We start from the raw sequence: 23127 nt of genomic DNA, 5'->3' as shown, positions 1-23127 counted from the left end.
GGCTTTCTTGAGAAAAATGTAATTTGTTTGTTTAACGTAATTCTACCAGTATACGAAGTTTAAAACTATAAAATAAAACCAGGGGGGGGGGGTCTTTCCTTTTGAACGGCAGACAATTTCTAGTTAACTAAACACTTTTAAACTTCGTATACTGGTAGAATGTGTCAAAATAAAACATTTTTTTTCTCTTGGCTTTCTTGAGAAAAATGTAATTTGTTTGTTTAACGTAATTCTACCAGTATACGAAGTTTAAAACTTTTTGGTTACCTAGAAATTATGTTACAAACTGCCGTTCAAAAGGAAAAGATCCAAACTAGGGTACTACTTATGAAGAGTGGTCCCGGTGCGCGCACTCGCGTACTCGCGCATCCGCCCTAGCTAGTCGTGACTATTTGATCCTTACCTTGTGTTTTTGTATTTCATTTACTTTGTCTAGAAAAATTATTTCCTTTGTGTTTTTGTGTTTTAGTCTCCTTGTCCAAATTATTAATTACTAATTAATTAATTGATTAATTTTACCCTTATTATTATTATTGAAAAATATATATACATATATACGACGGGCTTCTTTCAGTCTCCGTCGACCAAATCCACTCACAAGGCTTTGGTCGGCCCAAGGCTATAGTAGAAGACACTTGCCCAAGATGCCACGCAGTGGGAATGAACCCGGAACCATGTGGTTGGTAAGCAAGCTACTTACCACACAGCCACTCCTACGCCTATACACACACATATATACGCGCAAATATACACGAACCCATGCACACGCAAATATATATCCACACACACACACACACACACATATAGTCTTGGGCAGATATACACACGTATGTATACATACACACACATACATATACATACAAACACGCAAATATATGTCCAAAATATACCTATTTCTTTATTACCCACAAGGGGCCAAACACAGAGGGGAGAAACAAGGACACGAAGATTAGCGATTACATGACCCAGTGCGTAACTGGTACTTATTTATCGACCCGAAAGGATGAAAGGCAAAGTCAATTTGAACCCAGAAATCAGACGAATACCTATTTCTTTACTACCACAAGGGGTAAACACAGAGAGGACAACAAGGAAGACAAACGGATTAAGTCGATTACACGACCCCGTGCGTAACTGGTACTAAATTTATCGGACCCGAAAGGAATGAAAGGCAAAGTCGACTCGGCGGAATTTGAACCCAGAACGTAGTAGCAGACGAAATACCGCTAAGCATTTCGCCCGGCGTGCTAACGTTTCTGCCAGCTCGCCGCCCATATACCCAAAATATATATCGACACACAGACACACGATACATAATTCTTGCTGGAACATTAGAACACATCTCTTTCCACAGCAACTCAAAGCTTACTTTGTCATTCAAATAAATATTCGAATCTTTTCAAATTTCCTTAGTTAACTAGGAAAATCTGGCCTTCAAGAAGAAAATATGTTATCTCCCTTATCTTCCTCCTTCCAGTATATCCGGAAAATATTTCAACAAGGGAAACATTTCAACGATTCACCGTCATCATGGCGTTCGCTGACAGAAAACCTCACGCTTAAACCAAAGTCATTTCCATTAAGCTTCTTCGTAACAAGGGTGAGTGCTTTTTGGGGGCATTTTATTCATTCCCTACGCATGTTCTTATACACTAATTGGCATTCTTTCGTCACGACCTGCAATTAGGCCCATAATTAGGGTAACAATCGTGTAGTGGAGCGGTTCAGATGAGGGGGGGGGGAAATTATATTTTTGGAATATTAATTCTTCAGTGACCACCACCTTCGAAGATAATCTTGGCTTTAGAAATGTTTTTATGTACGATGAAAAAAAAAAGAAAGAAAATGTTGGTAAAAATATATGAGCTGGTACTACTTAAGAGGGAGTGGTCCCGGTGCGCGCACTCGCGTACTCGTGCATCCGCGCTAGCTAGCCGTGACTAGTCGATCCTTTTTGTTTTTTGCATTTTATTTACTTTGTGTTTTATTTACTTTGCTAGGTGGTCGTTGTAGGATCGACTAGTCACGACTAGCTAGTGCGGATGCGCGCACCGGGACCGCTCTTTTTAACTAGTACCCCCGAAAGGATGAAAAACAAAGTCGTCCTCGGTGGAATTTGAACTCAGAACGTGTTGAATAATAATAATATCGACTTTAATGTAGATTTGGCATAGTTTCGTAGATTCGAAACCGGCATTGCAAGCAGATTTTGATGTCTCGGGATGTTTCAGAATATTCTGGATGGACACTAATTTGTATTTGAGGGACGATTTTTTTGTAAACCGTATTGGTACTACTTAACAAGAGTGGTCCTGGTGCGCGCACTCGCGTAAGCTAGTCATGACTAGTCGATCCTTACTTTGTGTTTTTGCATTTTATTTACTTTGTGTAAAAAAATTATTTATTTTGTGTTTTATTTACTTTGCTAGGTAGTCGTAGGATCGACTAGTCACGACTAGCTTGCGCGACTACGCGAGTGCGCGCACCGGGACCACTCTTCTTAAATAGTACCCCCAAAAATGAATATATAGCCTGTCGTGTATATGTATATATATGTGTGTGTGTTTGTGTGTCTGTGTTTATCCCCCTAGCATTGCTTGACAACCAATGCTGGTGTGTTTATGTCCCCATCACTTAGCGGTTCGGCAAAAAGAGACCGATAGTATAAGTACTGGGCTTACAAAAAGAATAAGTCCCGGGGTCGAGTTGCTCGACTAAAGGCGGTGCTCCAGCATGGCCGCAGTCAAATGACTGAAACAAGTAAAAGAGTAAAAAGAGTAAGGTAAATAAAACACAAAAACACAAAGTAAGGATCGCCTAATCACGATTAGCTAGTGCGGATGCGCGTGTGCGCGCACCAGGACCACTCTTCTTAAGTAGAACCTATTTCTTTACTACCCACAAGGGGCTGAGCACAGATGGGACAAACAAGGACAGACAAAGGGATTAAGTCGATTATATCGACCCAGTGCGTAACTGGTACTTATTTAATCAACCCCGAAAGGATGAAAGGCAGAGTCGACCTCGGCGGAATTTGAACTCTGAATGTAAAGACGGATGAAATGCCGCCAAGCATTTTGTACCGCGGGTTAACAGTTCTGCCAGTTTGCCGTCTTTACTGTAACAATAATGCACACAGACCTTACATTAGCGTATTATATATATATATATATCATCATTTAACGTCCGTTTTCCATGCTCGCATGGGTTATATAATATATATATATATAAATATGTAGGTACCGGGTTGATCGGGGTCAACCACAGTAGTAAGGTACTCAATACATAGCAGAGTAAAATTAATTTATTATATAGAAGGAGCTTCTACAGGACTAGTACTGTTTTCTTCAAGAGAAATCTCAGGAACTGAAGATTCTCTTGAATGAAACAGTACTAGTCCTGTAGAAGCCTTCTATATAATAAATATATATATATATATATATATTAATCAATATAGGGTAGCAAAAAATTCGCTGATGAGGTGTAGCCTTTAGTGGATTGATTTAGTTTAATTTAATTAATTAAGCTGGTTTGCCATTAAAAACACCGAATCAATGCATTGTCTAAAGATGAATTAGGGTAAATGTTTTAAAATTTTCTTTTAATTTCTGAATTACTACTTAATTGCGGGTTTGAGTCCTGGCTGCTCTTTCTAGTGGGTGTCGAATGGCCTATTAGGCCATTCCTCAATTGTTGTTGAATTTATATATATATATATATATATATATATATAAATATAAATATATAAATAAAAGGTGGTGAGCTGGCAGAACCGTTAGCACGCCGGGCGAAATGCTTAGCGGTATTTTGTCTGCCGTTCCGTTCTGAGTTCAAATTCCGCCGAGGTCGACTTTGCCTTTCATCCTTTTGGGGGTCGATAAATTAAGTACCAGTTATGCACTGGTGTCGATGTAATCGACTTAATCCTTTTGTCCTCTCTATATTTAGCCCCTTATGGGCAATAAAGAAATAATTCGTATGTATATATATCCGTGTCTCTTTAATTTTGCTTCGATCATTGGACTACTGCCATGCTACAGCATCACCTTGAAGGGCTTGATAATAATAATAATAATAATAATTGTGTACAGTGCTCAGGTGCACTACAACTCATCTAAAGTCTATATTTTTTCACGCTGAGAGTTGCTGAAACGTGGAACAAACTGCCGGCATCGGTTGTTAGTTGTCGGAGCACTGCATCCTTCAAAACTTCCAGCTTCCTGAGATTCGCCAACACTACACTTGATTTTCTCTCCTCCATACACACGCTGAAGCATGGAACAGACTGCCGGCATCAGTTGTTAGTTGTCGGAGCACTGCATCCTTCAAAACTTCCATGCTTCCTGAGATTCGCCAACACTACACCTGATTTTCTCCCCTCCATACACACACTGAAGCATGGAACAGACTGCCGGCATCAGTTGTTAGTTGTCGGAGCAGCATCCTTCAAAACTTCCATGCTTCCTGAGATTCGCCAACACTACACCTGATTTTCTCCCCTCCATACACACGCTGAAGCATGGAACAGACTGCCGGCATCAGTTGTTAGTTGTCGGAGCCACTGCATCCTTCAAAAATTCCATGCTTCCTGAGATTCGCCAACACTACAACCTGATTTTCCCCCTCCATACACATGCTGAAGCATGGAAACAGGACTGCCAGCATCAGTTGTTAGTTGTCGGAGCACTGCATCCTTCAAAACTTCCATGCTTCCTGAGATTCGCCAACACTACACCTGATTTTCTTCCCCTCCATACACACGCTGAAGCATGTGGAACAGACTGCCGACATCAGTTGGTAGTTGTCGGAGCACTGCATCCTTCAAAACTTCCATGCTTCCTGAGATTCGCCAACACTACACCTGATTTTCTCCCCTCCATAACACGCACTGAAGCATGGAACAGACTGCCGGCATCAGTGTTAGTTGTCGGAGCACTGCATCCTTCAAAACTTCCATGCTTCCTGAGATTCGCAAACACTACACACCTGATTTTCTCCCCTCCATACACACGCTGAAGCATGAACAGACTGCCGGCATCGGTTGTTAGTTGTCGGAGCACTGCAATCCTTAAAGATTCCATGCTTCCTGAGATTCACCAACACTACCACTTGATTTTCTCCCCTCCATACACACACAAGCATGTTCACTTTCGGACATTCCTACATTACGCATGTACTTTATATGCACTTTCTGACAAGTTGTGGTGCACCTGAGCACTGTATACAATAATTTCATTATATATTATATTATCAGGTGTAGTTTCAGCGGATTTCGGAAAGCATGAGGGCCTTAAAGGATGCAGTGTCATGGCAGTCAACAACTGATGCAGGCAGTTTATTCCATGCTTCAGCAACTCTGAGCGTGAAAAAATGTTTCCGAAAGTCATGGAAGGAGCTGTGTTGTTTTCTGACTTTGTAAACATGTCCACGGGTGTTGGACACATGGAGATCAAAAAGGTGTTCAGTGTTGTTGTTGGTGAGGTGGTTGATAACTTTGTGGGTGTTTACCAAGTCCGTCGCCAGACGCCGGAGCCTTAGTGAATCCATGCCCAGGGAAACAAGGTGCTCAGAATATGGTAGGTGTCTGATGGAGGGTATATGTTTGGTTGCACGTCTCTGAACAGATTCCAGGAGGTGAATGTTCTGAGCAAGATAGGGGTTCCAAACTGATGATGCGAATTCCAAGTGTGGTCGTACCATAGCTGTATACAGTTTTAAATAGATGGCTGGAGAGCGGCTAACAAAAGTCTTGCTGGAACAAATCGACATGGAACTTTTTGGTAATTCTTCTGTATGTGGTGGTTAAAAAAGTAAATAAAGATTAAAGGGGAAGATCAACTGAAGGATTACCGACTTTTATTTATTTATTTATTGGGTTCATATTCTCTTTTACTCTTTTACTTGTTTCAGTCATTTGACGGTGGCCATGCTGGAGCACCGCCTTTAGTCGAGCAAATCGACCCCGGGACTTATTCTTTGTATGTCTAGTACTTATTCTATCGGTCTCTTTTGCCGAACTGCTAAGTTACGGGGACGTACACACATCATCGTCGGTTGTCAAGCGATGTTGGGGGACAAACATATACACACATATATATAGATATACATATATATGATGGGCGTTCAGTTTCCTTCTACCAAATCCACTCACAAGGCTTTGGTCGGCCCGAGGCTATAGTAGAAGACACTTGCCCAAGGTGCCATGCAGTGGGACTGAACCCAGAACCATGTGGTTGGCACGCAAGCTACTTACCACACATCCACTTTTTTTTTTTGTTTTTTTGGCCAAGTTGCTAAGTTATGGTGCTGTAAACAAAGCAATAACCATTGCCAAACAGTGGCAGTGAGTGACACACAGACACACACATCTTTCATAAATTTCTGCATGTGTGTGTGTGTGTGTGTAATGGCTTTCCACACAGTTTCCATCTATCAAATTCACTCACAAGGCATTAATCTGCCTAGGACTGCCCAAGGTGCCATGCAGTGGGGTTGAACCTGAAACTACCTGGTTATAAAGTGAGCTTCTTACCCACACAGCCATGCCTGTGTCTGTAGCCATTCCTGTGGCCAATTCTCCCTGAAACCCTAGTGAATTTTTGGATATGTAAAAAAGACTGACAGATTACTGAAGATTGGTGATCTTTCGATTTAGATACAGGTGTTTTATAACAATATGTGGGTATAACTTCAGATTGGTGCCCCTCCCATCTAATTCCGAAAAAAGTATATCATCATCATCATCATCATTTAACATCCGTTTTCCATGCTAGCATGGGTTGGACGGTTCGACCGGGGTCTGGTAAGCCATGGAGGCTGTACCAGGCTCCAGTCTGATTTGGCAGTGTTTCTATAGGTGGCGAGCTGGCAGAAACGTTAGCATGCTGGGCGAAATGTGTAGCCGTATTTCGTCTGCCGTTACGTTCTGAGTTCAAATTCCGCCGAGGTCAACTTTGCCTTTCATCCTTTCGGGGTCGATAAATTAAGTACCAGTTACGCACTGGGGTCTATATAATCGACTTAATCTGTCTGTCCTTGTTTGTCCCTTCTGTGTTTAGCCCCTTGTGGGCAATAAAGAAATAGGCAGTGTTTCTACAGCTGGATGCCCTTCCTAACACCAACCACCCCATGAGTGTTATGGGTGTTTTTTACGTGCTACCGGCACAGGGGCCAGAGCTGGCTGGCAAACGGCCACGATCGGATGGTGCTTTTACGTGTCACCGACACAGATGCCAGCCAGGCGGCGCTGGCATCTGCCACGTTCGGACGGTGCTTTTTACGTGTCACCTGCACGGGTGTCTTAACTACAATTTCCATTTGATTTTTATTTTGATGTAGGCGCAGGAGTGGCTGTGTGGTAAGTAGCTTGCTAACCAACCACATGGTTCCAGGTTCAGTCCCACTGCGTGGCACCTTGGGCAAGTGTCTTCTGCTATAGCCCCGGGCCGACCAAAGCCTTGTGAGTGGATTTGGTAGACGGAAACTGAAAGAAGCCCGTCGTATATATATGTGTGTAATATATATATATATATATATATATATATGTGTGTGTGTGTATATTCTTTTTACTCTTACTCTTTTACTTGTTTCAGTCATTTTACTGCGGCCATGCTGGAGTACCGCCTTTAGTCGAGCAATCGACCCCGGGACTTATTCTTTGTAAGCCCAGTACTACTTTATTTTATCATCTCTTTTGCCGAACCGCTAAGTAACGGGGACGTAAACACACCAGCATTGGTGTGTCAAGCAATGCAGGGGGACAAACAACAGACACACAAACACATACACACACATATATATATATACATATATACAACAAGCTTCTTTCAGTTTTCCGTCTACCAATCCACTCACAAGGCTTTGGTTGGCCCGAGGCTATAGTAGAAGACACTTACCCAAGGTGCCACGCAGTGGGACTGAACCCGGAACCATGTGGTTGGTAAACAAGCTACTTACCACACAGCCACTCATGCGCCTATATATATATATATATATATATATATATATATTGGTGTCACGTAACTTGCCTGTGTCACATAACTGGCTCATAAACCACCCCACTACATTCTTGGAATGGTTGGCATTAGGAAGGGCATCAAGCCATAGAAACCAAGCCAGATCAATCTGGAACTTGGTGCAGCCCTCCAACTTACCAGTTTCAGTCAAACCATCTAACCCATGCCAGCATGGAAACCAGATGTTAATTGATGATGAGATATATGTGTGTGTGTGTGTGTATATATATATATATATATATATATATATATATCTAAATAAGGATAAGATCGTTAATTAAAAATATAATAACGATCTTATCAAGTGGTCAGCATGGAAAAAGTAACCTTCAAAGGTAATAATTATTAAAATTATGAATTAGGGTATCTACGAGATACCACCATGCTGAAAATAGCAGCCATGAACCGACTCTAAAACCACCTGAAGTTTTCATATAGCGACATGGAGAGAAGACAGAGAGATAAGGTGAAACTAGTAAAAAATTACTGGATAATTCCAGATCCCAGATTTCTGGCTTTGCATTTAGGAATGCTTTGCCTCATCAGTGGAATACACACAGAAATGTGGCTGTGTGGTAAGTAGCTTGCTAACCTACCTCATGGTTCCGGGTTCAGTCCCACTGTGTGGCATCTTGGGCAAGTGTCTTCTACTATAGTCTCGGACCGACCAATGCCTTGTGAGTGGATTTGGTAGACGGAAACTGAAAGAAGCCTGTCCTATATTTTAATATATATATATATATATATATATGTGTGTGTGTTTGTGTCTGTGTTTGTTCCCCTAGCATTGCTTGACAACCGATGCTGGTGGTTTTACGTCCCCGTCACCTAGCGGTTCGCAAAAAGAGACCGATAGAATAAGTACTGGCTTACAAAAGAATAAGTCCGGGGTCGAGTTGCTCGACTAAAGGCGGTGCTCCAGCATGGCCGCAGTCAAATGACTGAAACAAGTAAAAGAGTAAAGAGTATATAAATACAACATACGAATACTTACAAATACGGACGTATACATACATATATATGCACGTATGCATCAAGGGTGGAGGTGCAATGGCCCAGTGGTTAGGGCAGCGGACTCGCGGTCATAGGATCGCGGTTTCGATTTCCAGACCGGGCGTTGTGAGTGTTTATTGAACGAAAACACCTAAAAGCTCCACGAGCTCCGCAGGGGATGGTGGTGATCCCTGCTGTACTCTTTCACCACCAACTTTCTCTCACTCTTACTTCCTGTTTCTGTTACCTGTATTTCAAAGGGCCGGCCTTGTCACTCTCTGTGTCACGCTGAATATCCCCGAGAACTACGTTAAGGGTACACGTGTCTGTGGAGTGCTAAGCCACTTACACGTTAATTTCACGAGCAGGCTGTTCCGTTGATTCGGATCAACCGGAACCCTCGTTGTCGTAACCGACGGAGTGCTTCCACCAGTGTATTCCACTGATGAGGCAAAGTATTCCTAAATGCAAAGTCAGAAATCCGGGATCTAGAATTATCCAGTAATTTTTTACTAGTTTCATCTTGTCTCTCTGTCCTCTCTCCATGTTGCTATATGAACACTTAAGGTGGTTTTAGAGTCGGATCATGGCTGCTATTTTCAGCATGGTGTTATCTCGTAGATACCCTAATTTATAATTTTAATATATATATATATGCGCGTGCATGCCCACACGCTTATGCACACCTGTAGTCATTATTTGTTTTTGTTTTTTTTTTCCAGGTAGACCAATCATGGATTCTGCAATGCAAGTTGTGTTACAGCAGTGTGGGAAATACATCCAGTTGTATTCTACGTGTGTAGAGAATTATCCAGAAACTTGGCACATCGACTGTGAACTGTCCCGAATGAAGCTTGCTAAATGTGCTGAATCAAAGTAATGGTGCCACTCACTAATTTTCTTAGCCTTCTCCATTTATTTTTTTATCTACTTCTGCTTATAAACATTTTCCACGTTGCAATTGTGCGTATATATATATACAGGAGTGGCTGTGTGGTAAGTAGCTTGCTAACCAACCACATGGTTCCGGGTTCAGTCCCACTGCATGGCACCTTGGGCAAGTGTCTTCAGCTATAGCCCCGGGCCGACCAATGCCTTGTGAGTGGATTTGGTAGACGGAAACTGAAAGAAGCCTGTTGTATATATATATATATATATATATATATGTATGTGTATGTGTATGTTTGTGTGTCTGTGTTTGTCCCCCTAGCATTGCTTGACAACCGATACTGGTGTGTTTATGTCCCCGTCACTTAGCGGTTCGGCAAAAAGAGACCGATAGAATAAGTGCTGGGCTTACAAAGAATAAGTCCCGGGGTCGATCTGCTCAACTAAAGGCGGTGCTCCAGCATGGCCGCAGTCAAATGACTGAAACAAGTAAAAAAAAAAATATATATATATATGTATGTATGTATGTATATATATATATATATATCCATTCAAAATGTGACCACGTGTGTACTGTTGGGGATTTTTTTCCTCCGTTTTCCCTTCTCTGGATCTTTCCTTTTCCTATGTTTCTGACGAAGAGCTCCGCTCAAAGTGTAAAACCCTCCTTCCCTTCCTTCTTAAGCGTCCAATAATACTCGCGTTGTTGTGTTTTCTCTTGGTGTTTTCATGTTTGGATTAACTTTATATGTATATATCGTCATCATCATCATCATTTAGCGTCCGTTTTCCATGCTAGCATGGGTTGGATGGTTCAACTGGGGTCTGTGAAGCCAGAAGGCTGCATCAGGCCCAGTCTGATCTGGCAGTGTTTCTACGGCTGGATGCCCTTCCTAACGCCAACCACTCTGCGAGTGTAGTGGGTGCTTTTTACGTGCCACCCGCACAGGTGCCAGACAGTGCTGGCAAACGGCCACGAACGGATGGTGCTTTTACGTGCCACCTGCACGGGGGCCAGGCGAGGCTGGCAACGGACACGAACGGATGGTGCTTTTACGTGCCACTGGCACGGAGGCCAGTCGCAGCGGTGCTGGCAACGGCCACAATCGGATGGTTCGCTTACTTGTCACCGGCACTGGTATCACAGCTGCAATTTCCATTGATGTTGATCGACTTCGATTTTGGTTCTGCTTTCTGATATCTGATTTGATTTTGATTTGTTGATTTTCACTTGCCTCAACGGGTCTTCACAAGTGGAGTTTTGTGTCCCAAGAAGGAAAGGTATGTATAAGTCGACTGGCTACATACCAGGTAGAGGCCATGGGTTATGGCCTCACTAGTCTTGCCGGGTCTTCTCACGCACAGCATACTTCCATAGGTCTCGGTCTCTAGTCATTTCCTTGGTGAGACCTAAAGTTCGAAGGTCGTGCTTCACCACCTCGTCCCAGGTTTTCCTGGGTCTACCTCTTCCACAGGTTCCCTCAACTGCTAGGGTGTAGCACTTTTTCACACAACTATCTTCATCCATTCTCGCCACATGCCCATACCAGCGCAACGTCCGTCTTGCACACCACAACTGATGCTTCTTAGGTTCAACTTTTCTCTCATGGTACTTACACTCGGTCGATTATGAACACTGACATTACACATCCATCGGAGCATACTGGCTTCATTTCTTGCGAGCTTACGCATATCCTCAGCAGTCACGGCCCATGTTTCACTACCATGTAGCATGGCTGTACGTACACATGCATCATACAGTCTGCCTTTTACTCTGAGTGAGAGGCCCTTTGTCACCAGCAGAGGTAAGAGCTCTCTAAACTTTGCCCAGGCTATTCTTACTCTAGCAGTTACACTTTCATCACACCCACCCCCGCTACTGACTTGGTCACCTAGTGTTATGTGTGTAGTTTTGGTTCTAATGGGAAAGACATCCAAATGAAAACCATTGTTATGTTTACGTGTTTATTATCTTTACATGTTACACGGACGACGACATTCAGTGTAGTAATACATTATATACTTTACACACAGTTTGTACTATTCACTACAAAATAGTGCCAAGAGTGGGGATGCACGTATACACAGATATGAATGTGTAACATCCCTTCTTCTTGAAAAAAATATAAAGGGGTCTTCTGGCAGTGAAGACAATTATGAGTAGTCTCCCTTGCTCCATGGATTGTCAGCCTGTCTTGTTTTTTTTTCTTTAGCGGTATCGAACCGGTGGCAGGATGTTCTTTCTCCATCTGGTGGATCTTGTGCTTCGCACCGGTGTCTGTGGTGTGTTGTTGGGCTGCTGATGGGTGGGTGGTGCCCATTGGGATGATGATGCAGCAGGTGTTGTACACGTTGTCCTCAACAGCTTTGGTGTTGGGCGGATGTGGGCCCTGTTGCGTCTCAGCTGCCCACCAGATTCCGTTACTATTATATACGATCTTGGGGTTTCAGCTCTACTGACAACCTGTGCTGGAATCCATGCTTTAGTTATGGGATCTTCAGTATGCACATGTTGTCCTCCAAGTATCTCAGGTAAGTATTGTGAATGTCTGTTGTAATATTTCTGTGATTGTTCTCGAGTGGCTGCTAACTTTGCCCTTGTCTCTTCCTGGTCAATAGAAGGTTGGATCTTAGTTGGCAGGGTAGTTTTGTACTTCCTGCCATTCAGCAATTCTGCTGGGGGTTTCATGTCAGCTCTCAGTGGTGTCGCTCGTAGGGACAGAAGTGCCAGGTGTGGGTCTTCCTTAGTCTCTCGGCATTTGACTAGTGTTCTCTTCACTGTCTGCACCTGTCTTTCTATAAACCCATGACCTTTGGGGTAGTGTGGAGATGAAGTTGTAATATTGAACCCATACTCATCGGCTAGCTTTTTGAATTCTTGCGATGTTAACTGGGTTCCATTGTCACATATGATCTGCTCTGGTATTCCTTGCTCTGCTAGAAGTCCTCGAGCCACTGTAGTGATTGTTTTGGCTCTCAGGTCTTTCACTTTTCTCACAAATGGAAATTTGGAGTAGTAGCAGGCCATTATCAAATACCATTCTTGGCCTTCTGTGAACAGATCTACTCCAATAGTTTGCCATGGCTTTCATGGGATGTCACTAGATATCATTTCCTTCTTTTGTTGTGAATTTCTGTACTTTTGACAGATGTGGCATGTAGAAACTGTCTTTTCTATGTCTTTGTACGTGCCTACCCCATATACTGCTGACTTGGCTTGGAGCTTGCATTTCTCCATTCCTAGATGCCCTTGGTGGATTTTGTCAAGAATCTCTTTTTGCATTGACTTGGGTATGATTATTCGGGATCCAGCCATCAGGATTCCATTCTCCACTGATATATCATTATGGATGGCCCAATATTCACGAATGAGGGGCTGCACCTGATGTCTCTTTTCTGGCCACCCCTGAATCACCATCTGAGTAAGGAGCTGGTGTTCTTCATCTTTGCTGGTCTCCTCTTTGATTTCCGCTAGCTTTGTGGTTGTCACATTTACAATGTGGTGGACCTTTATGCTTGGTCCTTCCATCTCCTGTTTGTTTGTGATTGGTGGTTGGTCTTTGATAGGCATATCTCTGTCAATCCTGCTCGGAGTTGCCTTCACTTCACCATTGATTGACACAATATTTAGCTTTTTGCAGGTATTTAGTCCAAGAATTGATTGTTTTTCCTTTGTGTGTCCCTGTGATTGTTGTTTTGCCCAGTTGTGGAATCCTGGTACCTCCGTACGCAGTGAGGATTACATCACTTGGTGTGAGGATTCCTTCTTTGACTTTATCCTCTTGTGTCATGTGTTCTGGGAACATCTTTTTGTAGAGGTTGACAGGCAAGATATCACTCTCGGCTCCAGTGTCGATCTTCAGCCTTAAGTCAATGTTTATTCGTTTCTTGCCAGACTTCTTTTGTACTCTTATTGTTGTGTATGCCTCATTTTTTCTCTGGTCGCCATTCCCCATCTCATGCACATTTATTGTGCCGACTGCCAAGAATTCCTCCTCTGAGGTGTTTTGTTCCTGTAGTTGTGCATGTATATCTCTTTGTCTTCTCTTTGAAAATTGGGGCTTGTATTTCTGGGATTTTGCCAACCTACACATTTTCCCCCAGTGGTTAGGTTTTCCACATGCTTTGCAGTGTGTACCGAATGCAGGACATTTCTTCCGGTTGTCGAACTCATGCTCTGTACCACAGTACTGGCATGTTCTTTGTTTGCGGGTATGTTTCGTCCTGTGCCTAGATACAATATCTACACTGCTGCCTAGTGAGCTTGTTTGTAAGGTAAGTGAGGCCATTTGTTTGGTAGTGGCTTCGAATGCTCTTGCAGTGTCTACTGCTTCTATCAACTGGAGAGCGTCCTTACCTATGAGGGATTTCTGAACTTCTTTATGAGCACACCCCCATAGTAACTGATCAACAATTCTTTCGTTCTTATCTTTGAATTTGCATTTTTCGGCAACATTCTTCAGTCTGCACAGGAAATTGTCAATCGTTTCTTGTGGGTCTTGTTTCAGGCCCTGGAATTCGTATCTGTGAATTCTATGATTCGACCTGGGCTCTAGGTGCCTTTCAAATTTCTCAAGAAGTGTGTCTGGATTATTGCAGTCCTATTCTGACATATCCCAGCTATTGAATAGGTCTATTCCTTTATTACCTGACCATAAAAGGATATAGCTTACCTTCTCATCGTCAGTTGTGCCTTTCAGGAAACTTTTGAAAGCCAGTTGAGTTTTTTGTTTAAATTTCTTGAATGCTTCCACGATATCATCGGAGTCCCAGTTCATAATCGGATGTAGATTCATCTGTACAGCGACGGGGGTCACCATCTTGGATCGTCGTGTTTGTTGTCCTAAGACGAAGCGATGTTTTGTTTGTTAATTCCTTGTTCGTTGTGTTTCTGTTTCGTTGTAAAGGCACAGTTCCTGATTAATTATTTACTGCTGCCACCATGTTATGTGTAGATTGGGTTCTAATGGGATAGACAACCAAATGTGTTTACGTATGCCAAACTACATCCCCACTCTTGGCACTATTTTGTTAGTGAACAGTACAACTGTGTGTAAAGTATATTATGTATCACTACGCTGAATGTCGAGTCCGTGTAACATCAAAAGTCAATAAACACGTAAACAATAACAATGGTTTTCATTTGGTTGTCTATCCCGTTAGAACCCAAACTACACATAACACATGTAGCATGGCTGTACGTACACATGCATCATACAGTCTGCCTTTTACTCTGAGCGAGAGGCCTTTTGTCACCAGCAGGGGTAAGTGCTCTCTAAACTTTGCCCAGGCTATTCTTACTCTAGCAGTTACACTTTCAGCACACCCACCCCTGCTACTGACTTGGTCACCTAGGTAGCGGAAGCTATCAACTACTTCTAGTTTGTCTCCCTGGAACTTGGTAGAAGTTGGTCTCTGCACATTTTCAGTGTTTATTGCCACAGACAAAAACTATTTTCCTAGTTAGCCTTCCTTTGACATTGCTGCACCTCTTATGCGTCCATAGCTTACACTTGGTGCACCTTATAGAGTTTCTACCTACACCTTTTTTACAGATCGAGCAGGGCCATCTACCTGAAGGCGTTTGTGATTGGTCTACCTTCCTACTTATTAGGACTTTGGTTTTGGCTAGGTTAATTCTAAGGCCCTTCGATTCTAATCCTTGCTTCCACACCTGAAACTTCTCCTCCAGTTTTGATAGTGACTCAGCAATTAGAGCAAGGTCATCAGCATAGAGGAGCTCCCAGGGGCATATATATATATATGTATATATATATATGTATATGTATATATATGTGTATATATATATATATATATATATATACTCTTTTACTCTTTTACTTGTTTCAGTCATTTGACTGCGGCCATGCTGGAGCACCGCCTTTAATCGAGCAACTCGACCCCCGGGACTTATTCTTTTGTAAGCCTAGTACTTATTCTATCGGTCTCTTTTTGCTGAACCTCTAAGTAACGGGGACATAAACACACCAACATCGGTTGTCAAGCAATGCTAGGGGGACAAACACAGACACACAAACACACACACGCATATATATATATATATATATATATATAATATATACATATATACGACGGGCTTCTTTCAGTTTCCGTCTACCAAATCCACTCACAAGGCTTTGGTCGACCCGAGGCTATAGTAGAAGACACTTGCCCAAGGTGCCACGCAGTGGGACTGAACCCAGAGCCATGTGGCTGGTAAACAAGCTACTTACCACACAGCCACTCCTGTGCCTATATATATATATATATATATATATAATATATATATTATATATAAAACTGTAGTTGTGTGAGTGTCTGTCCCCTTCGATTTAGATTCCTACTACTCCCACATTTTGCGTGCACAGTTTAACAACAAATTCGGGTATCTTATAGTCGTGATTCATATCGAGCCTGTCTGGCTATTAGCGCGCGTCTACGATGAGTCTACGATTTTAAAAATAATTTAACATCATTTTTTATTCCATTTTAATGCATATTTTTTCGTGTGTCGATGGCGGCGGAGTTGGCGTCCATGGTCACACCTGCACCTGTTTGCTTCTCCCCCTTCTTCCCTCCCTCGTGAAGCTGTGGGGAAGGGAGTGTAAGGAAATCAACGTCGTAATGCGTTGTCAAGGAGACCAGCGTTCTTTTAGAACAACGACTTCATGGCTTGAAGACACCAAAACAGAAATGGCTAAGAAAGCCCAAATTGGCATCTATAAGGGAAGTAACTCTCTAAAAATGCTTTTATAGTTATTTCCCTTACAAACCCGAGCAATGCCAGGCGATACTGCTAGTATATATATATATATATATATATATATATATAATATATATTATATATATATACCCCCTGTTTTTCTGTTTTGGTCCCTTCTTTCATATATTAGGTTCGTATCTCCTTGCTGAAAACCACCTCCCTCCGAATTGAGCCCTCTTCTCAGTCAAAGGCAGGTCTTAGAATTGCAAGCTGCATGGCAACTCCAAGTGATGGTGACATGAAGAAAAAGAAAAAAGCACCTAGTACAATCTGTGGTAGTGGTTGTCTTTGGGAATGGCATCCAGCCATGCAAAACCTTGCCAAATCAGACAGTGGAATATGACATAGTTTTTGGACATTTTTGACCCCGTCAAATCATGCAGATCTTGCCAGCATGCAACATTGACATTAAAAGATAATGATCATCTTGCTCACACACACACACACTTTTTTATTGTGTTACTCAGTGAGTAGTGTATTCTTGGTTGTAAACATAAGGACACATTCCCTGTGGCCTTATGTTTACAAGGGGGAGATAAGCACCTTCACCCAGCTAAGCCTGCTTCCAGAGACTAGTTTCTGAGTTTTTGCTCATCATCAGTCTGGAGTAGCATGGGAGAAATCATTATTAAAAGAGCAGTTGTATACTGTCAACTTAACCCCTTACCCGGCAGTAACGAATATATGCGTTTTGACTGAAATCGTTTTTTTCTATCTCTGGCGAGTTAACTCGTCAAAAGATAGACTCGCCAAAATCGACAGCAAACGAGTTCCTTCGTCTATTATAAACTCTTTTTTGAGATATACGAGTATATTCGCTCACTTTATACGTCTGGCAGTGACGATTTCTGCCACCTTTCGCTTGAGTAAGGCATTGAAGACCGAGTATGATTTAGTCACCTGGAGACAGTCGAAGGGTTGGAAGGCACATTTTATGAATAGAAGTATTCACTTTGTTTTTACGTTGTTTTTTTTTTATACCTTTACTAGCAGTATCGCCCGGCGTTGCTCGGGTTTGTAAGGGAAATAACTATAAAGCATTTTTAGAGAGTTATAGCCAAAAAATAGCAAAATGAGTTAAAAAGGTCGAGTTGCGTCCCCTAGACAGTCTGTGGTTTGTGTTTCTGATTCTCGACCCCATGTCGAATTTATCGATTTTTTTCAGAACTGGGGGAACTTCTCAAAATTTTCGCTGCGTTAGTTTTGAATTATGACATTGGGCTATGTGTGTGTCAAGTTTCATCAGAATCGGTTGAAAGCCGTGGTCAGGGTGAGGGTACAACCTGACAGACAAACTGCCGTTTATATAGAGAGAGATATTATAACCCCACCATGTCGATAACCAAATATAATAACATGATTTTTTTGTAAAAGTAATATGATTTATGAAAAAAACGGGTTAACTCGTTTCTGCCCAAAGCGGTAATTTAGAATCAATATTATTGAATTAAAATTCATAATAAATAAGGTTTGAAATATACCTCGAAATCACCATTCAAAACATAGTAAAATAAAACAATTAAAAAATATGTCTGAAAAAATACATTTATTTTCAAAATAATTGTTGGGTAAGGGGTTAATGTGACAGTTCCATGAAGGGAATCACACTACTGCTATTTAGCCCTAGGAAGCATCAAACTTCCTGTCGGCCTTGACACACTTTTCCTGTGTCCTTATGTTTACAAAGGGGAGATAAGCACCTCCACCCAGCTAAGCCTGCATCCAGAGATTAGTTTCTGAGTCTTGCCCGTCATCAGTCTGGAGTAGCATGGCCTGCTAGCTGAAGATGCCTATCTAGCCTTTATAAACATATAAGAATTCCAGTGAAATAAATCCACTGATTACAAAAATTGAAATAATACATTTCTAAATATCTCAGAGAGATATAAGCAGTGGTGGTATGATAGAGTAGTTGTATACTGTCAACTTAACGTGACAGTCCCATAAAGGGAATCACACTACTGCTATTTAGCCCTAGGAAGCATCAACGCTTCCTGTCAGCCTTGACACATTTCCTGTGTCCTTCAGGCCATGCTACTCCAGACTGATGATGAGCAGTTGACACACACACACACACCCTGTACAAATATATTCCCTTATATATAGCAAAACAATAAATTCTTGTTGAAGTTGTGATTTCTGTTTCTTAAATATAAGATGTTCTTCTTTTATTCTCTCTCCCTGCATTCTATTTGAACCTGCAGCCCAATTGTTACAAGAGTGAAGGAACAATGCACTGAAAAATACGAGGAATACGAAAAGTGTCTAGTTTCAAACCCTATCCACGTGCAGAAGTGTTCTGCGCAGTTGGAGAGATTTAATGAATGCGCCAACAGAGTGGCATCTGAAGGTAATTTCTAATTTATTATGTCTCAGATTCTTCTTCTTCTTCTTCTTCTTCTTCCTTTTCGCTTCCTCCTCCTCCCCCTCATTCTTCTTCTCATCCCACTCCTCCACCTTCTTCCTTTTCGCCTCCTCCTCCTCCTTCTTCTTCCCCCCTCCCCTCCTCTTCATTCTTCTCCTCCTCATCCCCCTCCTCCGCCTTCTTCTTTTTCTTCATCTTCATTATTCTTCTTCTCCCCCCTCCTTCTTCATTCTTCTTCCCCCTCCTCCCCTCCTCCTCTGCCTTCTTCTGCTGCTGCTGCCCTTCCTCCTCCTCATCGTCATCATCATCAATAATAATTATAATAGAATCATTAGTGTGCTGGGTCAATAAAATAAGTACCAGTCGAGTACTGGGGGCTGATGTAACTGACTTGTTCCCTCCCCTGGAAATACTGACCTTGTTCCAAAATTTGCAATTATTATTATTATTATAATTATTATTATGGTGGTGAGCTGGCAGAGTCGTTAGCATGCTGGGCAAAATGCTTAGCAGTATCTTGTCTGTCTTTATGTCCTGAGTTCAAATTCCGCTGAAGTCAACTTTGCACACACGTGCACAACATGCATCCATATTCAAACATCAATTTATGCATAGACTAGCAGCATAGCCCGGCTTTTCCTGGGTATGTAAGAGCCCCTGGAGCAGACATGATGCTCGCTGTGAATTTTTAAAAAATTCCTGCCAATTTGTGAAAGATATTGTTGAAAATATGTCATCTTGAATTTGAATGCGATTTCCCAAAATGGCATGATTTTATTGATTTTTTCTGATGGTAAGGTATTGCATGGAAAACTAACATCAGAATTAAGTTTCTTAGGGTAACATTAAGCTTCACAATGAGTTTGGTGAAAATTGATTGCAAGTTGCGAAAACTACAACAGAAAATGTGTTGCATATAAAAAGCTTAGATTCTCGACCCCATGTCGAATTTATCGATTTTTTTCAGAACTGGGGGAACTTTTCAAAATTTTCGCTGCGTTAGTCTTGAATTATGACATTGGGCTATGAGTGTGTCAAGTTTCATCAGAATCGGTTGAAAGCCGTGGTCAGGGTGAGGGTACAACCTGCCAGACACACACACAGACAAACTGCCGTTTATATATAGAGAGATATTTACACACCAATTCATGTGCATATATTCACATCACAATTTAGGTAACCACAAACACAAAGAGCTGTCTTAACTTAAGCAAAAGAATCTTGCCGTTTGCTTAAATTCTTTGAAGAAAAAACTAACTCCCCCCAAAAAATGCACGAGGATAGGCACAGGAGTGGCTGTGTGGTAAGTAACTTGTTTACCAACCACATGGTTCCGGGTTCAGTCCCACTGCGTGGCACCTTGGGCAAGTGTCTTCTACTATAGCCTCGGGCCAACCAAAGCCTTGTGAGTGGATTTGGTAGACGGGAACTGAAAGAAGCCTGTCGTATATATGTATATATATATGCGTGTATATGTTTGTGTGTCTGTGTTTGTTCCCCTAGAATTGCTTGACAACCGATGCTGGTGTGTTTGTGTCCCCGTTACTTAGTGGTTTGGCAAAAAAGACCAATAGAATAAGTACTGGGCTTACAAAAGAATAAGTCCCAGGGTCGAGTTGTTCGATTAAAGGCGGTGCTCCAGCATGGCCGCAGTCAAATGACTGAAACAAGTAAAAGAGTAAAAGAGAGGACAAGAATTAGTACAGACCCCTATGTGGTCCCTTGGGCAAGTATCTTCGATTATAGCCTAGGGTTGACCAAAGCCTTGTGATTGGATTTGATAGACGGAAACTGAATGAATCCCAGTGTGTGTATGTGATTGTTACCATCACCACTGCTTAGCAATTGGTGTTGGTCTCTTTATGTTCCCATAACTTAGCAGTTTGGCAAAAGTGACTGATAGAATAAGTACCTGGCTTTAAAATAAAAGCTTGGGGGTTGATTCATTTGACTAAAACTTCAAGGCGGTGCCCCAGCTTGGCTGCAATCTCATGACAAAACCCAGTAAAGGATATGGAGAACTAACAAAATGTTTCTTGCTCTTCTGTCCAGGCCACAGATTATCAATCATAGCTATTATAATAGCTACTCTGTGCATAGACAGCTCTGGGTAGTTTGTGGGTAGTCATGTACAGCCTGAATATGATTTTGGTATGCAATTTAAGCGTAGGAATGGCTGTGTAGTAAGTAGCTTGCTTCCGAGCCACACGGTTCAGGGTTCAGTCCCACTGCGTGGCAACTTGGGCAAGTGTCTTCTACTATAGCCTCGGGCCGACCAAAGCCTTGTGAGTGGATTTGGTAGACGGAAACCGAAAGAAGCCCTTTGTATATATGTATATATATATATATATATATATATATATGTATGTGTGTGTTTATGTTTGTGTGTCTGTGTTTGTCCCCCCAACGTCGCTTGACAACCGATGCTTGTGTGTTTACATCCCCGTAACTTAACAGTTCGGCAAAAGAGACCAATAGAATAAGTACTAGGCTTACAAAGAATAAGTCCTGGGGTCGATCTGCTCAACTAAAGGCGGTGCTCCAGCATGGCCACAGTCATATGACTGAAACAAGTAAAAGAGTAATTAATCGTTTCGGTTATAGGCACAAGGCCTGAAATTTTTCAGGGGAAGAGGATAGTGGATTATACATCAACCTCAGTGCGTAACTGGTACTTATTTCATTGACCGCCCATAGAGGCAGACGCAGAGTCAGATGAAATGCTGCTAAGCATTTTGTCTGGCATGCTAACATTTCTACCAGCTAAGTTGTTGTATATTCATCATCATCATCGTTTAACGTCCATTTTCCATGCTAGCATGGGTTGGACGTATGACTAAGGGCTGGTGAACCAGATGGCTGCACCAGGCTCCAATCTTGATCTGGCAGAGTTTCTACAGCTGGGTGTCCTTCCTAATGCCAACCACTCCGAGAGTGTCGTGGGTGCTTTTACGTGCCGGTGGCACGAGGGCCAGTCAGGCAGTACTGGCAATGACCTCACTCGAATCTTTTTTTTTACATGTCACCTGCACACTGGCTCAATTGCCAGTAAGGCAACGCTGGTAACGACCACGCTCGAATGGTGCCTTTTATGTGCCATCGGCACGAACGCCACTCGGCCGCTCTGGCAACGATCACACTCAGATGGTGCTCTTAGTGCTCCACTAGCACGGATGCCAGTCATCGAATTTGATTTTGAAACCATGGAGTGGTTGGCATTAGGAAGGGCATCCAGCCGTAGAAACATTGCCAGATCAGACTGGGCCTGGTGCAGCCTTCTGGCTTCCCAGACCCCAGTTGAACCGTCCAACCCATGCTAGCATGGAAAGCAGACGCTAAATGATGATGATGATGATGATATGTAAAATGTTTCATGTAGATGTAATGACAATCATGCCTGTCTTCACAGATCTTCATGGCTTCTGTTCTTTCTTTTATTTTCCAGCGCAAGAAACCAGTTCTTCCTGACACAGATCTCAAATGTAGACCATCTTAACTAAATGTAGTTATTTTTGTAGGTTTGTATGGCTGTGTTAAGTGTCCCCTTTGCGTGTGTGTGTGTTGTGCAGGCGTGTGGCTTAGCAGTTACGTCATTTGGCTCACAATCATAAGGTTGTGAGTTCGATTCTTGGCCGTACATTGTGTCCTTGAGCAAGACTTTTTATTCCATTTTGCTCCAGTCCACTCAGCTGGCAAAAGTGAGTTGTATGTGTAATTCATAGGGCCAGCCTTGTCACCCTCTGTGTCACACTGAATCTCTCTGAGAAACACCTTAAGAGTACACATGTCTGTGGAGTACTCAGCCACTTGCACGTCAATTTCACAAACAGGCTGTTCTGTTGATTGGGGCTACTGGAACACTTGTCATAACTGACGGAGAACCAGGGTGTGTGTGTGTGTGTGTGTGTGTGTATTTGTATTGCTATTTGTGTATCTCTAGGTGTGTGGAAACAGCGTAACCAAATGACCGGTGGGGGGGGGGTACTTTCTAATTATTTTTTTTTATCTACTAAAGGATTAATAAATAAACTGCTACACTAGACTGGTCTATTAGGGGATTGACAGACCTTCAGAATAGCTGTCTCTACCTCAAGGAGAAAAAT

The 23127-nt window shown here is 42.3% G+C and overlaps 1 protein-coding gene across 1 annotated transcript; it reads left to right on the top strand.

Moving 5' to 3' along the window:
• The first annotated feature begins 1483 nt into the window (after nucleotides 1-1483).
• LOC115230350 (coiled-coil-helix-coiled-coil-helix domain-containing protein 5) lies at nucleotides 1484-22744 on the top strand. Its single transcript, XM_029800555.2, has 4 exons — nucleotides 1484-1600; nucleotides 9731-9884; nucleotides 18864-19009; nucleotides 22470-22744. The coding sequence occupies exons 2-4, from the start codon at nucleotides 9742-9744 to the stop codon at nucleotides 22490-22492; spliced, it is 312 nt and encodes a 103-aa protein (XP_029656415.1). The 5' UTR covers nucleotides 1484-1600; nucleotides 9731-9741; the 3' UTR covers nucleotides 22493-22744.
• Nucleotides 22745-23127: the final 383 nt, after the last annotated feature.

The sequence above is a fragment of the Octopus sinensis genome, unplaced genomic scaffold, assembly GCF_006345805.1.
Source record: "Octopus sinensis unplaced genomic scaffold, ASM634580v1 Contig15411, whole genome shotgun sequence".
In the NCBI taxonomy this organism is placed as follows: domain Eukaryota; kingdom Metazoa; phylum Mollusca; class Cephalopoda; order Octopoda; family Octopodidae; genus Octopus; species Octopus sinensis.
The sequence above is the reverse complement of the archived record's forward strand: the minus strand, read 5'-3'. Positions and strand labels throughout refer to the sequence as shown.

Excerpts from the sequence above, each read along its gene's own strand:
- LOC115230350 (XM_029800555.2), top strand. The coding sequence starts at position 9,742 with ATGGATTCTGCAATGCAAGTTGTGTTACAGCAGTGTGGGAAATACATC. Across the intron at positions 9,885-18,863 it reads GCTAAATGTGCTGAATCAAA|CCCAATTGTTACAAGAGTGA; the intron begins GTAATGGTGCCA and ends TTGAACCTGCAG. Across the intron at positions 19,010-22,469 it reads CAACAGAGTGGCATCTGAAG|CGCAAGAAACCAGTTCTTCC; the intron begins GTAATTTCTAAT and ends TTTATTTTCCAG.